Source organism: Pyxicephalus adspersus, chromosome 1 (genome assembly GCF_032062135.1).
Source record: "Pyxicephalus adspersus chromosome 1, UCB_Pads_2.0, whole genome shotgun sequence".
NCBI lineage: Eukaryota > Metazoa > Chordata > Amphibia > Anura > Pyxicephalidae > Pyxicephalus > Pyxicephalus adspersus.
In genome coordinates, this window is record NC_092858.1 from 19605481 (window position 1) to 19617765 (window position 12285).

General features: G+C 41.7%; 1 protein-coding gene across 1 annotated transcript in view; it reads left to right on the forward strand.

The window, feature by feature from the left end:
- Positions 1-4564: 4564 nt before the first annotated feature.
- The window catches only part of CERS5 (ceramide synthase 5), a gene marked incomplete in the record, with an annotated part of 46817 nt that continues 39096 nt past the window's right edge, over positions 4565-12285 (forward strand). The window contains 1 exon segment of the mRNA XM_072403162.1: positions 4565-4841. Within this exon segment, the coding sequence (XP_072259263.1) occupies positions 4669-4841 (173 nt within the window).

Sequence of the window (12285 nt, forward strand, 5' to 3'; positions counted from 1 at the left end):
GAAAGTCCCCCCCCCCCCCCCTCCCATGCTATTTTGGGAGGTACAGGGAGCAAAATCCTAGTGCTGAATTACAGAGAAGGAAATGAAGACTGGGCATGTAAAGTGTAATAAACAAACATGGCTAACCACATGCACCAATACCTTTATACTCTCTGCCACCTACAGATATCTAAAAAGCACTTTGGCATCATACAACTGACACTACATTGGCTCCCAAAATATCATGGTCATCATGATATGGTAGGTCAGTTGCCCAAAGAACCCGTAGCAACCCCAGTTTTCCAACTAGAGTTCCTCCAGAGGTTGCCAGGGGTTCTTTGAGTGATAACCAGTTTTGTGCCTCTCGGGTCGGTATAATGGGTACCACTGATTTTTTTTTTTTTTTTGCAAAGGTGACATTCTTTTTACTGGCCAGCAATGTAAATAATACATTCCTACCACTGACCACTGCTCTAATATACTGGGAGCTGTGAATATAGCAATTATAGGAGGTGTTCCCAAAGACATGAAAGTTATTTCAAGGGTTCCTCCATAGTAAAAAGGTTGAAGTAAATCTGAAATCTAGGAGGAACCCTAGAGCTCCACAGAACCCTGGTTAAAAATGACTGTTCTATACAAAATAATAACTACATTGTAACAGGGAAGACTGCTTAAAGATGGGGAATAAGGTACAAAAAGTGCTTTATACAGGTATCCTAGACATAAATAAGCATTTAACACTTGAGGTGCAGAAGAAGGTTTTTCAATTCCCTGAAATTCAGCTTTGAAGAAGAATTACAGTAATTTGTTAGAATTAAAAAACTTACTAGGAAGTAATTAGTGTGCATTTCATTCATCATTCATGAATGCAAATGCATTGCAAGGAATAGTTACTCGTGTAACTGTCACCTTAGACATTTGTTAGTGAATTTGCATTCTTTATTACAGATAATCATCTTGGGATGGGCACTTCTTTGTGTTCTTCAAAGTCACCAGCATGTGTATTTCCACATCTGACTTCTCATGCGATGGATTTATTACAGAAGTTTGCCTGAGTTTGTCGTTTACACATGAATCTTGTCAATGATCTTTTAGCAACATATTATGACAGTGGCTGTTGTAAATGATTTTTTTCAATTCTTTATAGAATTATAAGGTATTGTGAGTGGCACAGTTGGCTCAGTGGCTATCACTCCTGCCAATGCCATGGTCTCAGGTTTAAATCTTGGCCAATACATTATCTGCATTGGGTTTGTATGTTCTCTCCTTGTTTGCAAAGGTTTCTTCTGGGCACTCAGTATTCCTCTAACATTCCCAAAACATGCAGTTAGGTGAATTGGCTTCCCCCCAAAACTGACCTTAGACTCCTCTATAGACATATGACTATTGTAGGGACATTAGATAGTGATGACATGACTATAGACTTTGTACAGTGCTGTGTAATATGTTGGTGTTATATAAATACAAGATAATGATATTAATTATTTGGAGGATGCAAATGCAATACTCGCTGAATATCTAAGTAGAAATATAGACTGACCACTGCAAGGAGCCATGAACAACATAACTGAATCTGGCTATTATTAAAATACTTAAAGGGTCAAACAAGCCATGTACTCACAGTGCCCTAAACTATTCCGGAACTCAATGCATTCTACAAAGAGGGGTGGGAAAATTCCTAAAGCCAGAACAGAACAATTATATGCTTGGTGCATAAAATACTTGGAGGCTGTGATTTTTGCAAAAGGGATGTTTCCATAAACCGACTGGCATAGTGCCAAAACTCTTCACAGTCCACATAGTTAGGGACTATTCGCACAATTTGCATTGTGGGAACTAACACATTTTCCATGCAACACATTACACACAGACTGGGGATCTGGGGCCCACCAGACCACACAGCGTTGCTGGCACATTGGCATTTTTAGTAAGGCAGCAGTGGCCAGGGGCCCAAAAAAGGCCTGCCAGAAGTTTTTTCTCTGGTTGTCCTGTATACCAGTCTGATTCTGCACACAGTGTGGTGGTATAAATTATACTCGGACATACTTACTTACATAGGTAACAAAACACGATGCAGTTGCTTTTTAGCAGACTAGAATGTCCAGAACGAACTATGTGTTATGGTGTGATTTATTTTATTTTAAAGAGCACATCTGGTTTCTATGTGTTAAGCTTCACTGCAAGCAAACTAGAAGTCAGAGGGCCACCCAGCTGGAAAACTGGAGCACAGTGGGGTGCCGATCACTTGTCCTCCCTCCTCCCCCTCCATGGAACAGAATGGTGCTATGAAATGATCATGAAAGATTGTTTCCAGCAACAATCATCTGACATTCATCAGACGTCTGTACAAGGGTTAACCCATACTGTATGCTAAACACATTTTATGACAGAGCTGAGCTCTTTTTGGAACACTCCAGCCAGGCAGCTTTTGCCCCATGTTGTATTTCCTTTTGTTGTTTTACCCTCTAATCCCTATCCTTTGGGTCACAGGGCACAGCTTCCAATTCTGTGCCACCAGCTGCGTCTCCTAGCCCTGCCTTTATGTTCCATGTGCCAAAGCAGGAGGCTACCACCACATTCTAATTCTGGTGCTACCGGCATTTAGAGACAGACAACTTAACTTGGCGGTGAAAATGAAGACCTGTAATAATGTGAATACATTCACCATATTCCATGATCCCCCAGCAGTCAGTCCTCTCCTTTGCTGTCTGACACTCTGGAATGTGAATGAGAAAGGAAGAGGTTTCGAGAGACCAGTCACCTGAAGAAAAAGGAGCATGCAGAAGCAAGGAATAAAATACATTATTTTACATATCATCCAATAAAACAAAACAACCAGGTAACCCTTTTATTGAGGAGAGTAAATGAATCAGCCCTAAAGCTCAAGTCCAGTTTTTGGGATGACTGGATAAGGTGGGAAGGGCAAGTTTTAGAAGGTTGGAATTGGACTCCATGATGTTCAGATGGCTGGCTGAAGAAAGATGTATGCTTTCATTGCAATACTTTGTAGAAGTGAAAACCCCTCCAAAATCTCTCATTGAAATGAATGAGAGGTGGAACTAAAATGTTGCAGGCATTTACCAGGTGTTGCAGCACTGGGATTCTCCAATCAGTGTTTCAGGCCATTTCCCCACTGGATAGTTGGACTGAATGTTAGCCTTTTCCGGATGCCTGACAACTGTTTCTTAAGCATTTAATAAATGGCAGAAAATGCCCATAGCTAGTGTGCTTGGAGCAGAATGGTTCCATGGCACGTGTGGGCCCCATCAATAGTTGCATGGCACATATGGGCTTCAGCAACTGTCACTTGGCACTTATGGGCTCCAGCATTTGTCGCATGCCACGTGTGGGCTCCAGCAATGGTCGCATGCCACGTATGGGCTCCAGCAATGGTCGTATAAAATGTATGGGCTCCAGCAATGGTCACATGGCATGTATAGGTGCCAGCAATGGTCACATGGCACGTTAGGGCTCCAGAAATGGTTGTATGGGCTCCATCAATGGTCGTATGGCACATATGGCCTGCAGCAATGGTCGCATGCCGTGCCATGCCATGCCTGTGGTACCTATGGGCTCCAGCAATGGCCTTGTAGTACGTATGGGTCCCAGCAATGGTTTAATGCCACGTATGGGCTCCAGCAATGCTCTTGTGGTACGTATTGGTCCCAGCAATGGTTTAATGTCACATATGGGCTCCAGCAATTGCCTTGTGGTATGTATAGGTCCCAGCAATGGTTTAATGCCACATATGGGCTCCAGCAATGGCTTTGTGGTACATATGGGTCTCAGCAATGGTTTCATGGCATGTATGGGCTCCAGCAATGGTCGCATGCCACGTGTAGGCTCCAGCAATGGTCGCATGCCACGTATGGGCTTCAGCAATGGTCGTATAAAATGTATGGGCTCCAGCAATGGCTTTGTGGTACGTATGGGCTCCAGCAATGGCCGTATAAAATGAATGGGCTCCAGCAATGGCCTTGTGTTATGTATGGGCTCCAGCAATGGTCGCATGCCACGTATTGGCTCCAGCAATGGTCGTATAAAATGTATGGGCTCCAGCAATGGCTTTATAAATTTAGGCTCCCTAACCGAACCGAACTATTCAACCTCTCCCTTTCTACTGGTAAATACCCCTCAGCTTTTAAACATGCCATAATTCTCCCTTAATAATAATAATAATAATAGGCTATGGCAAAGGTCATATGACAGTTGAGTTTGCAAGTATTGGTTTCAGCTATAGTTACATAGGATTCTAGCTAGGACAGGTAATTGATCCCACTTATATATGTTCTGTTTAGGGATCACTGGCAGGACAACCGAGGTGAAGGTGCAGTACTAGGAATAGGCGGCAGGGGCGCTGTGTCGTCACATGTTATCAGCGTTCAACGTCAGGGATAAGCGTGTAGTACCAGCAATGAACAGGGGAGGCGCTGTGTGGTCACGTCTGATGAGAACTCCATCACCACACACTTAAGAATACGGGTGCATTACCAGGAATGGGCGGGAGGGGCGCAGTGTGGTCACGTGCCCATATCTCGGTGTAGTAAGATGGCGGCGTGCCGATATTCCGGGTGCGGTCAGTGGTGGGGGCGGAGCCAGTCCCGCCCAATTTCCGTGTCAGTGCTGAGAGAAGAGTGAGGGGGCACCGCGTCATCCCCCGTGCTGCTGTCCGTGCGCTGCAGCGGGAAGATGTCTGCTCTGTCGGCCTGGTTCTGGAACGAGCGGTTTTGGTTGCCGCAGAATGTCACCTGGGCGGACCTGGCGGATACAGAGAATGGGGAGCAATACCCCCGGGCTGGGCACCTCTTCTACGCCTTCCCCATCGCGCTCGGTATCTTCGTCCTCAGGCTGCTATTCGAGAGGTAAGGATCCTATGATGGGGTCACCATGGAGGAGGGGCGGTGTGTCCTATGATGGGGTCACCATGGACAGAGAAGCTCAGTATCACCCGGTAGTCATGTAGATATGTCACAATGAATACACCTCCCCTCCCCCATACACTGCTCCCCCCCCATGGTGTCCCCGATGATAATACACACGGCTTCTTTCTTCATAGACCTGTGAGACACTGATCATCCAATGTCTCTGTACATAATCTTGTGATGTACACACATATACACAAATAGATAGCGTTGTGATGTACACACACGTATATACACGGCATTGTGATGTACACATACATATACATATTGTTGTGATGTACACATATACATGGCATTGTGATGTATACATATCATTTTGATGTACACACACGTATATACACGGCGTTGTGATGTACACATACATGTACACATATCATTGTGATATACACATAGCGTTGTGATGTACACACACATATACACAGCGCTGTCATGTACACATACATATACATATTGTTGTGGTGTACACATACATATACACAGCGTTGTGATGTACATATACATATTGTTGTGATGTACACACACATATACACAGCGCTGTCATGTACACATACATATTGTTGTGATGTACACATACATATGCACATAGTGTTGTGATGTACACATACATATGCACATAGTGTTGTGATGTACACATACATATACACATATCATTGTGATATACACATAGCGTTGTGATGTACACACACATATACATATTGTTGTGATGTACACACACATATACACAGCGCTGTCATGTACACACACATATACACATTGTTGTGATGCTTTTTTCTTATTTCCCTGTGACAGCAATCATTTATAATCTCAGAGGACAGCACACCCCTCCCCCAGCAGCGCTCTGTGTGTCTTCCCTGAGCACTCTTTGTATACATTGTGGATGTTCCTTTGCTGGTGACAATTGCTGTGCATTGGGGTGTGAGTTGCTCCTCAGGGGTGGAGGGTTGGGGGTCGGTATCCTTGTAACATTCTTCCATACGGATTTATTATTCTCCTGCCTATAGGTGATGATTTGGGGAGGGGGCGGTGAGCTCACCATTCCTTATCATGTCGGCCTATTATTGTGCTTGTAGCGGTATTGGTGCACAATGCGCTCTGTGATACATGATTTGTATTAGCTGTAAGGCTTTGCTCACACTGGCGGGGAGGTTGCAGCGCCGTTATGGCTCCCATACTCCAGTAAAGTGTGGCCCCTATATATCCCCCCCATAAGGAATGAATGGGGGAGGCAGTGAGTGGTATTGTCCATGTAAAATGTCTACCTGCTGCTTCTTCAACAACCAGACGTGATGGAACTGCAGGTGTGACCCTAACCTAATAATGACATTTCTACAACACGTTTATTCTTCTTAGTCCTAGCAGTACTGAATAACAAAGATTTAGCAGAACTGATCCATTGCAATCTGCAGATATGTTCCTAAAATAAGAATGAACCCCTTACACCATGTCTGAAGGGGGGAAAGTCTCCAAGTTACCCGTTTGTTTTTAGGAGAATGTGTATAGGTCCGAGCCCTGGTCTTCCTGCTCCCCAGGGATCTGGTACAGAGAATTACCCTCACTTCCTGCCATGCTAATATATTACCACACAGGAAGTGACGAGATTACTCACAAATGAAATTGCTTTTCTAGATTTCTTTATAATGGATCTCTGGCTAGCAGTAACAATTTGATATTCGTATGGCTTTCCATAGCTAGAAGAAACGTGTGGCTGGACGCATTACTGATCATTAGCCTTTGTATGACATCTGTATCTGCGTATAATGTGTGCCCCGGGGCTCTCCTATAATTACACACTGTCTGTTTCATTATTACCTTGCTTCTGTGACACTTTTATATCCTGCTGACCGAAAAGTCACACACCCTCTAATAATTAGATGAGCTACCTTTACGGCACACATTCACCGTGGTAATGTTTCAATAAGACAATGCAATATCACAGTGTTTTATGTTCAGAGTGCCATCAATGTTACCCCAAGATCTTGTATTGATGATGGGAGAGTGCTGATGGGAATGTGTAAAGTCTTTTCCAGCATTCCAAAGTTTCTCTATAGGGTTAAGGTCTGGCCAATCTATGAAAATCGTGTCTCCTGTTCCTGAAACAATCTTCCACAGTTTGACCCTGGGTGAATCCTGGCATTGCCATCTTGAAATGTGTCTGTGCTGTTAAGGAAAAAAAATCCATTGCTGTTTATTCTAGACAAGCCATACATGGTGAATGGTTTTTGATATGGTGTGTTGCTACAAGCAAAATACTGATAATCCCTCTGGGACTGGACAGCAAATTAAATGAAATGTCAGACTTCTAAATCATGTATACACAAACTATATAAATATTATTACTGTCCCAGTCTGTATAGGGTCAGCACATTGTTGTCATTCTCCTATACGAGTAGTAGGGATAGGTATGGGGCGTGTAATCAAAGACTGGGTTATGTTAAGCTAGGTACACACGTGCAATATTTGTCGTTGCAAAACCAACAATTAACGACTGATCAGCGATTATGCACGATTATTTTGACCGATCGTATTGTGCACGGTTCTGTACATGCTGTAACGATACCATTGTTCAAATGTAATCCACCAATAATGTACACACACTAGATACAATAGTTTGAACGATGCAGGAAGTGACGTGTACCCAAGTAAGTGTAATGCAGAAACATCCACGATCACTTAACGACCGTACACACAATAGATAGCGAACGATCGCCGCCCAATCAGATCCGCTGGGATGGTCATTCATTTTCAGCAACTTTCCTCGTTCGTCAGCATCGTTGTTCACTTTTTTTTGTTAAAGATTATTGGCAGATCAGTCGTCAGTTATTGCACATGTGTACGTAGCCTTAAACACAGGGAGCAGAGAGCAGCTCTCCTTTATCTTGGAGCATTTGGCTGCCCTGTGTAAAAGTGAGAAAGCAATTTGTTATAAAAAAATAAACTTGTCTAATTGCTGTACTTTCATCAGACAAAAGCTGGCACTGAAATATGCTCTGTGCCAACCATCTAACAGTACTAAAAGAGGAGCCATCATTATGCCAGGGTGTCCTGCTAGATTCACTGCTGAGACATGACACATTGTTCTTGTGTATATGATTGATATGCCTGGTCTACGTTCCACCTTGTAGTATGAGAATCCCCTTTCAGAGTAAAGTGACAAATTCCAGTAGTAATATCTTGGTTGCTGGTCTGCAGAATTTGACTTCCATTCTGCATACCTGATCTGTGTTGGTGGTTTGCTAAGTAGTAAAAACAAGGATGTGGATGACGGCCTCTGCGCGTTCACCTTTATAGGAAACTAAACTCTCTTCCCCTTGCTCCTGCAACTCTAACATTTTTATTTAGTCTTCTTCTGGGTTTGGGATCTTCGGCCATCATAGTTGGCCATGCTCTATAAACAGATCCCCAGCACAGGTATGTAGATGTTAACTCGCAGAGGCGTGGTGAGACTGTACACAGCCTAATGTATATTCTGAAGGGGAATACAAATGGGCATTATTATTAATAAACAGGGTTTATATAGCGCCAACATATTATGCAGTGCTGTACATTTAATAGGGGTTGCACATGAACAGGGCATGGCTTTTCTGCAATAAGGAAGCTGCCTGTTCACAAGTTTTTAATTTGTGGGTGAATTTCTTCTTTACAGGTGCAGTTGTGATAATTTTATAATAAAAGTTTCCTGTAACTGATCTGCATTTCATGTCTGCATCCCCACACAGCTCCTGATTTTGTTGTAGGTTTCCTGCACTGTATCCTCCATTGTAAAGGTATAGAGTACAAGCTTTCACTCTGGACTGACTCTCTATAAATCCAATAAGTGAATCGTTCCAAGAAACCCAACTAACATCACATGACCGTGTATTGTTTGTACGATATCAAACGGGCAAAGGTTGTGTTCCGTGGCAATAAGGTTGTCTTTAGCAGTAGAATGTTGTAAAACATTAATATGGGTGCAACCATAGCCATTAATCAGAATTGGTTATATATACACGGTCTTTGTTGTTATAATATTGAGTATTTTTATCAGTCTTCTGTTTTGTAGGTGCAGATGTCATTATTTGAAAGTCATAAAAGCAATCATTGCATCCCTGTGCAGAACAAATATGGGTTTTCAGAGATTGGGAAAAGCTTCCGTGTAATTGAAGTGCTTATTTTTTCTTGGAGTACAGAAAACTCACCTTGAGATGAATGTACTGCTATGAGTTCAGTTATGTAAGATTTGTTATCAGATCTGGCATCTTATCTAGTATGAAAATTAGATTATGGCCTTGGTGCTGAAATGTCATCTTTACCTACCAGCTCGCTAGCTGTGTTTTTAGCATGGCCATTGGTTTTTGTAAGTCAAATCCTGGTTGTATTGGTAATGGAGAAAATGCTTAGAATTACAACTCATCCAATGTCTTTTCAGCGCAAGCCAATGCAGAAAAACCATAAGAAATAAGGTCATTTGTCTTGTATTATGCTGCCCAATGCAAAGACAAAACTTCCTGATATACACAAGCTCTTATCAAGATCAATTATTTGTCATAGTTTTAGATATTTGTTCTTTTTACCTTATCATAAAGAAAATGCAAACTCTTTGCCCCATCATGTCTGCTTAAATCAGTGTTTCTCAATCAGGGTTCCTCAGGAGGTTGTTAGGGGTTCCTGGAGCAGTGAGCGTTCTGTGACTCTTAGGTTAGCGTAATTGACACAAAATGATCTTTTTGGCTTTGATCTATAAGGAGGACGTTCTTCCCACTGTCCAGCAACGTTGGAGGCATTCTTCCCATTGACCATCACATTATTGTAATGTTGGCTGTGATTTAATATAGCAGGGGTTCCGCAAGACCCCAAATATTTTGCAAGAGTCCCTCTATATAAAAACATTTGACTTAGAATATCAAAGAAAAAAATCTTTTGCAGAGGATTCTTTTATTTTAGCCTTGTGCTTTCATCATATATCTGAATAAAGCAGTGTGCAAGAAGATGGGTAATTGGAGATCTTCAGAAAGGAATTGCTGTGGTTGGAAGGATTTTTTAAGATCATAGTTGATTGAGGTCTTGATTAAGGGAAGATAAAAAAAAAAATGAAGGGCAACCAAACAGTATATTCTGACTTTCACAAAGTAGTTATTTGTACATAACTGAGGTGTTAAAGGGTGAACTAGTGATGAAGAGGCAGAAGATACAAAAAAAGTTATGGGATTAAATGGTTTGCTGTACAATGGGGGTTATTATTCTTAAACAGTATTTATATATACAACACATTACGCAGCGCTGTACAACAAATAGAGGTTGTAAATGACAGGCAGATACAGTGACACAGGAGGGGAGGACCTTGCCCCAAAGAGCTTACAATCTAGAAGGTGAGATTGTTGTTTTTTTTAATTGCTATGATAACAGGTGCACTTCAAAATGTCTTGTATAGCAATTAGATATCATCTGGGCCGTTAACGAGAGAGCCCGTGGTTCTTTATTCTGAGACATCACAACCATTTACTAGATTGTAAGCTCTTCGGGGCAGGGTCCTCTTCCCCTTTATCACTATCTGTATTAGTCTGTCATTTGCAATCCCTATTTAATGTACAGCGCTTTGTAATATGTTGGCACTATATAAATCCTGTTTAATAATAATAATAATAATAATTGAACAATGTATAATACCGAGCCATATGCCTGTTTTTGCTGCTACCTGTCGGATAAGAGACGCTAATAAGCAGCGAGCATATGAGCTAACATTGGGAAGCAGCCCCAGGGGCATCTCTCACTATTTTCCTTCCTCTCCAGAGTAATAGTCAGTGCTGATCATGACAGGTAATCATGTCAGAGGTCCAGGTGTTTTGTTTTTGACCTCCTCAGATATATGTATAGACTTTTTTTTCTTTGTTGCTTGTCTTATACACCTGTGATCATCTGTTTCTTCCCCCATCTGACTATTTGCAGTGTAATGACACATGCTCCCTTTAATTGTTCATCTCCTAATGATACTAATAGTCCCTAGGAGCAGTACGTTCATTGGCGCCTATGGCTTAATTACACAGAGTTATCTTTTATGAGGCATTTGCTTTCCATCCGCTGTCTTATATTTCATTGTGTACAGGCTAGAAGATCTCTTGTCTCCTAATTCTTACATCCACTCCAGCAAGTAGTAATACTGATAAGCAGCGGCCTCCACTAGTCAGTGCCGTGCCAGCTGGACACTTAACACCCGATTATGTGTGTTTTGTACTACAAGTACTGGATAAAATTCATACTAGACTTCAAGAGAAACTTGTTGTATTGAAGCATGCGCAGTTATGTAATACTGTTCAATGTTGATTCTGATTCACAAATGACAGGAATTTGGGTTCTCTATGTGTCCCGTAATGATTGTCTAGGCTTAAAACTTAATTTTCACTTTACATAAAAGGATATCAGGTGCATGCTTTATTTAGTTTTTAATTTGATAAGCCTGGCTAATATTGACCATGGCCTAAAGCTAAGCCTATACAATTCATAATGTTTTAAAAATTAGAGAGGTTTGTTCATATTTTATTCAGCACACCAATCATCATGTGAATAGACATGAAAACTGAAAATTCTTGTTCTATAACAGATTTATCCTATCTGCCTGATAAAACTGATCTGCCTATCGGCTGTGGCTTTTATTTAATAACATGAAGATCGGTATAAAATGCTTCGTAATGGTTGTCAGACCCATGGCAATCAGCCACATTCATCTCATGATTTGGTGCTGGTTTTGGTTAGTGTGGAATTCCTGAATCTGATTTTTAGCACATTTGGTCTTACATGGTGGTAGATAAAACTGCTCGACCTGGATTTTTGTTTGCAAACCTTTGGGATTTGTGAGGTGTAGATCAGAGCAAGGACATTGCATACACCCTGAATATGTGACTATTGTCTGACTCAGTTGTTCAAATATTCATCAAGACATTCTCTGCTTTTAAAAATAAACCATATTGTGTTTTCAGTGAGCACACATTTGTTATTGCAGTGTTTACTTTAACACAATCCATTCTCCTCTTTTCCTTCCATTCTCATACTTTTAAAGAGAGCATAATGGCCTTTTTGTTGACTTCAATGGCCTAATGTAGTGTGGTTTTAACATCAGTTTGGGATGCTTCTGAAATTGTTCTTTGCAGATGTAGTTGACTTGGTTTTTTATTGCAATAGACTTGCATGAAGACAAAGGCTACATACACGTTAGACTTGTATGAATGAGTGCTGTACATCCAGCGTCAGTCTGTTCTATGAAGAGCGGATGGGGGAGAATGATGGAGCGGCACCACGCTTCTCTCTCTCCCCTTCACTTGCATTGCAGTCGTTTGTGGTTCTGCCAGGACGGATCCATAAATGATGTTGGATGGCTGCTATACACGCGTCGGATTCTCGTCTGATACTAGCC